Source organism: Lepisosteus platostomus, chromosome 22, assembly GCF_059453375.1.
Source record: "Lepisosteus platostomus isolate fLepPlt1 chromosome 22, fLepPlt1.hap1, whole genome shotgun sequence".
NCBI lineage: Eukaryota > Metazoa > Chordata > Actinopteri > Semionotiformes > Lepisosteidae > Lepisosteus > Lepisosteus platostomus.
Genome location: NC_142632.1, coordinates 13,407,640 through 13,412,455, shown reverse-complemented (window position 1 = coordinate 13,412,455; position 4,816 = coordinate 13,407,640). Strand labels below are relative to the sequence as shown.

General features: G+C 38.5%; 1 protein-coding gene across 2 annotated transcripts in view; it reads left to right on the top strand.

Moving 5' to 3' along the window:
• Positions 1 to 172: 172 nt before the first annotated feature.
• The window catches only part of LOC148643537 (uncharacterized), a 97,049-nt gene continuing 92,405 nt past the window's right edge, over positions 173 to 4,816 (top strand). The window contains exons 1-5 of one of the 2 annotated variants that reach the window (XM_088615848.1): positions 173 to 342; positions 637 to 788; positions 1,963 to 2,067; positions 3,079 to 3,183; positions 4,590 to 4,757. In XM_088615848.1, the coding sequence (XP_088471974.1) occupies positions 200 to 342; positions 637 to 788; positions 1,963 to 2,067; positions 3,079 to 3,183; positions 4,590 to 4,757 (673 nt within the window). In that variant the 5' untranslated portion in view covers positions 173 to 199. Of the gene's footprint in view, positions 343 to 636; positions 789 to 1,962; positions 2,086 to 3,078; positions 3,184 to 4,589; positions 4,758 to 4,816 lie in introns of both variants that reach the window. The other variant, XM_088615847.1, reaches the window with a different exon arrangement.

Genomic DNA, 4,816 nt, shown 5'->3' with positions numbered 1-4,816 from the left:
AAGCATTTCTCACTGGGAGTCAAAGATCATCCTGATTAACAAATCTTTCCTTCCAAGAAATGTGTTGACATTAGAATATTTCAATCAGAGTTTGTGTATATTCTAATTAATATATGATATTGAAAAGGTAGAACACGATTTTTACTGTCTCCCTTCTTTGCATTTAGGATGTTTAGTGTGCGTCGACTCGATCGACAGGATGAGGCCCATTGTCCTCTCTGAAGCAGCACATTTGCTTGGCCAGATTCACGAAGCCATGAAAGCCCTGAAAGGGTTCGTTAGCATTCAATTTCAGGAGATTCCGCTTAATTCATTAGGTGGCTACTTTGCAACTTCATTAAGGTAATTATATTTACTGCATATACATTTACTGGATGCCTTTAAGTCTAGCAAAACCTTTTTTTGAAAAGTTAAAATACATTTTTGCATTTGTAAATTCCAAATTCTTTGGCACCTTGGGGACAAAATACTGAGCTCTCATGACTTCTTTAGACATCTGTTAACGCTGTGTTGCAGGAGATTTGATCTGGCTAAGCATTTTTGACTGGATTTCAAAAACACTTGGTGAAAATCAAAACGTAGTATATTGCACAACCGGTGCAATTAGAAAAAATGTTTGTGTTTCTCCTGTGGCAGCCATCCTGCAGAACAAAGAGGAGAGGGAATGTTGCCAGGCTGTGTCTCTCCAGCAGCTGCTATTCCCCACAGACTTCTCAAGTGTTTCCGAATTGTCAGTATAACAAAATCCAGCACAGACCTCATCGTCGAATCTCTCTTTAAAGCAGCAGGTAACACACCCGCCCTTGTTATTGCCTCTTGTGCAAGTAATGTGTAACTCCTGTGTCCCTTTGGGGTATAATAAAACACAAAATAAGTGCATAAAATAAGTAAGATTGGCATCCAGTCACAAATATTAACAGCAAGTTTAATTCCAGTACTGCCCTTAGGTTGGCCATGCTGTTTGCTAAAAGACTGACCGGTCAGGTGCATGAGGGCACAGTGATTCAACAAAAGCACATTTAATTAATTCAGGCAGCCAAAATCACAATGGCATGTCAGAATAATTCTAATGTTTGCAAGTTTCATCAAATATTTAAAATAAAGTGCAAACTATTTTATATAAAAAAATAAGGCTCTATTACTAATTATAAACCTGTAATTATATTGCAGTATTTTTGTTTCTTGCACACAGTGTGTGTTTTATTGCCAGGATTTTGTCAGTGCACAGGCTTTTAAATGTGAAATGTTTTTATGAAAACATGCGGTACGTTTTATGAACTCTATTGGCAGTGATTCAGAATTTGACAACAATAGATGGGTTCACAGTGAGTTTTAAGTACAGCATAATTATTTGTCTATTCCAAAAATGTTATGAATACGATTTAGTGTGGGGTCCTCTTTAGTGTCTATGATTGAAATGACAGAAATTTCACAAACTGTCCTTGTCCAGACAAGTCCTACAGAAGGTAGCATTCAAGACCTAGTACAGCAAAAAACAGAATAGTGTGAGACAGCAAAATTAGATATTTAACGTTGATTTTTATTGTGTTTTACACAAATAAAAACACACGCTGCATAATATACATATTCTTAAATCTATCACGTGGGTACTGTAGCTGCATCAGCATGCCTAGCCTGCAAAGGAACAAGCAATAGGTTTATTCCAGGCTGAAAAGAGAAGGAGGATAACGCAACGTTTCGGCCGTGGAGCCCCCTTCAGGTGTGAACCCATCTTGTGTTATCTTCCTTCTCTTTTCAGCCTGGAATAAACCTATTACTCGTTCTTAAATCTATGTTGCGGAGCATGTAAATTGTTGGTACATTGTGTCAACTGAGAGTAATTTAATGAAAAGGAAATTGCAAAATGTCCAACCCCCTTCCCATGTCCCATGATTAAGATTTTGGATTTCATTCATGATGTTTGGCACTTTGTTTTCATATTTGTTACTTTGGGGTGTGCAGGTTTTCGGGGGGCCAGACTGCAGAGAAGGAAACTCCTGGCGCTGTTTGAGATCTTCTCGGCAGTCTCGGCCACTGCAGCAGCTTCTTCCAAGCATTGTGGGACTGGTGAGCATTGTGGGACTGGTGAGCATATGCTGTGTGGCTTTGTGGTTAACGAGGTGTCTCTGGAAATCATAATTAATCGTGTTCTTATGGAATTATAAAGTTAGTCTAAAATATTCCAACAGTTCTTCGCGGGTTTATTAAAATGCTCTTCATCATTATTTTAACTTTTGCTAAGCACCCAGGAAATATATATACTCTCTTTTTGCATAAATTTAATGTCACCAAGCAACTGTGATTTATTTTATGTTTTCAGTCACTGTTGATTAATTACAACAAATCACAGTATGAATGTCTGTGATGAGCTCAGCAGGATTTCTGATTGAGGCAAATTGATTTTTATTTTTCATAAGGATTGGCTTGCTACTTTACATTTGTTTGCATGTTTGAGAATCTAATATGGGGGATCAGTTTATTGTAAAAGCCTAAAAAATACCTATGGGAACTACATTTTTTAAAAGAAGATAATTCAAAACCAAGGTCTTCAGATTTTATTTGCTGTTCCTTGTAATTCATACTTTAATTCGAGCTTTAGCAGTACGTGATGGCATGGTAGAAATGTGCATTGTCTCTACTTCTATTCACTTTTATTGTACAGAATGTCATTTTTGTAGTCTTCACAAAAGACATGAAAGATTTCGAAATGTGTGCTAATTGTATATGAATGACCACATTACTTAATGGAGTGGAATGTGCATCCTTTTATCCCTTTTTCTCAAAGGCCTCAACAAACAGCATGTCAATAGGAACTGTTAAGCAGGCTACAGATAAGGGTTTGTGTCTACAATAATGACAGTCTATATATATTAAAAGGCAAAGAAGATGAGATCTCTGCTCTCTGGCTCACAGTTGTGTTGTTCTTTCAAGGTTGACACTTCTGTTTGGTAATATGCATCTACTTAATCTTCCTCTGACCTTCATCGTCCTGTTTGATATCCCCCTGCTTCTTCCTCATATTGAGATCATTATAATTAATTCCCTGGTGTGACATCTGATTTTTCTGTGGCTTTGCAGCACATGGTTTTCCCTGGACACTGTCAAGCCTGAGACATCTGATCTCTAAAGCAGGTGTACTTTTATGTTCACTTCAGATCGGGGAACAACAAGAAAGCACTGCAGGTATGTATAACTTTTAACAAGACAGGAAAAAAACACCCTGAGTTTATATGTGGTCATGAAGCCCTATGAAAAGTGAACTAAAGTAATGTGTTTCTCCATTTTCAAATTCTTTTTAATAGAATATAAGCACTGGTTGCTGACCCATTACATTTAAAGTACATTTCATCTTAGTGTGTGAATACATTTAAAGAAAGCTGTGGGAGTTCAATATACTTTAGTACTCCGATTACATGGTGTGTTTTCATGGTAGAATTGGACAGTGTGTGAAGGTTTATCAACGGTAATGCAGCATTGAGAATCAAAGTGTGGTGTTCGAATTACAGGAACCAAAACTGTAAGTGTAGTGAAGTGCGTCTTTACACCTTCCAGTTACCCTACGTTTCATGATCTTAGATCTCAACGAATTGAAATTGGTTTCCACGTGGAATTAGAATAATTGAAATAGCCCAGATTGACTCAAACCGCAACGCTCGAGCTCAGTCAGCAAAAGCAGAGGAATGTGACAGCAGAGCGACCCTGTCTAAAAGACACGTTGAGTTAAATGGTCTGTAGAAGAAGGTTAAACTTTTAGCTGTATAACTCTGGGTAATAAAGCCGCCAGTTTCACAAGTGCAGTCTAAGAGCTGTTGCTTCGAGAATAATCCAACAGGGGGACGGAAAACAGATAGAACCCTCCAATATTATTCCAAAGGGCTTTATAACAATTGCCTGTTCTTTTCTTTCCTCTCACCACGTCTGTTACTGACAGAATTGATTATGGGCCTGAGAGTGATAATATAATTCAGCTCTCCCTCAAGCAGAGTTGCAATCACACAAGCGTTTTTATAAATTATAGACTGCCTGAAAAAATGCTTTCTGTCCTCTACAGAGAGCCCTTATTAATCTCTTACAGCTACATTTTCATATCGTTTCAAACCTTTATTTCCACGGCCTGATATTAAAATACTGGGTGCTAGTGTCAGCTTTGATGCAGTGGAACATGCTGGAAACATGAAAAGGGCATAATTACCACTTAGGTCATTTGAATTGCTAACTAGAGTCTGACATTTCCAAATTGTCCCAATTTCTGAGTGATCAAGGCGTGTGCCGCGGTGTTTTATGAGCAGCATTTAAATTAGACAGCTTCAACCTTTCAGCGTAGATGAAAAACATTTTTTAACATCTCCTAATCCACAGGTAAAATTAAATTTGCTGTCTGTATCTTCTCTTCAGAGAAGGCAGGGGATGCCTGGTGGCCCATAGTTTTTAATTAGAATTTGCTGGAAATGCTTCTACAAAGTGGGCTTACATTGTTGTTTTACCATATTGACTTGTCATCTTGCATCTCCGTTTTCGGAAGAGTCTGTATTTCTTTGAGGCAGAAAAGCAAATGAGGTTTCCTCTTCTGGCATCCTCTGTGTGTTCAGGTGAAGGTATCGATGCATTGGAAGACAGGGCCTTGGTCATGGCGTTGCATCGCAGTGTGATCCCCAGGCTGACCGGTACTGGGCTGACCCTGATGTGTTCACTGATGAGAACTCTGTGGCAGCCTGGATCACTGCCTGTGCCCTGTGGCAGTCCAAGGGATGACGGAGGTAAATTAAACCCGAGTGATGCTCTTCTTTTTAAACAAAAAAACCCACTTTGATATCCA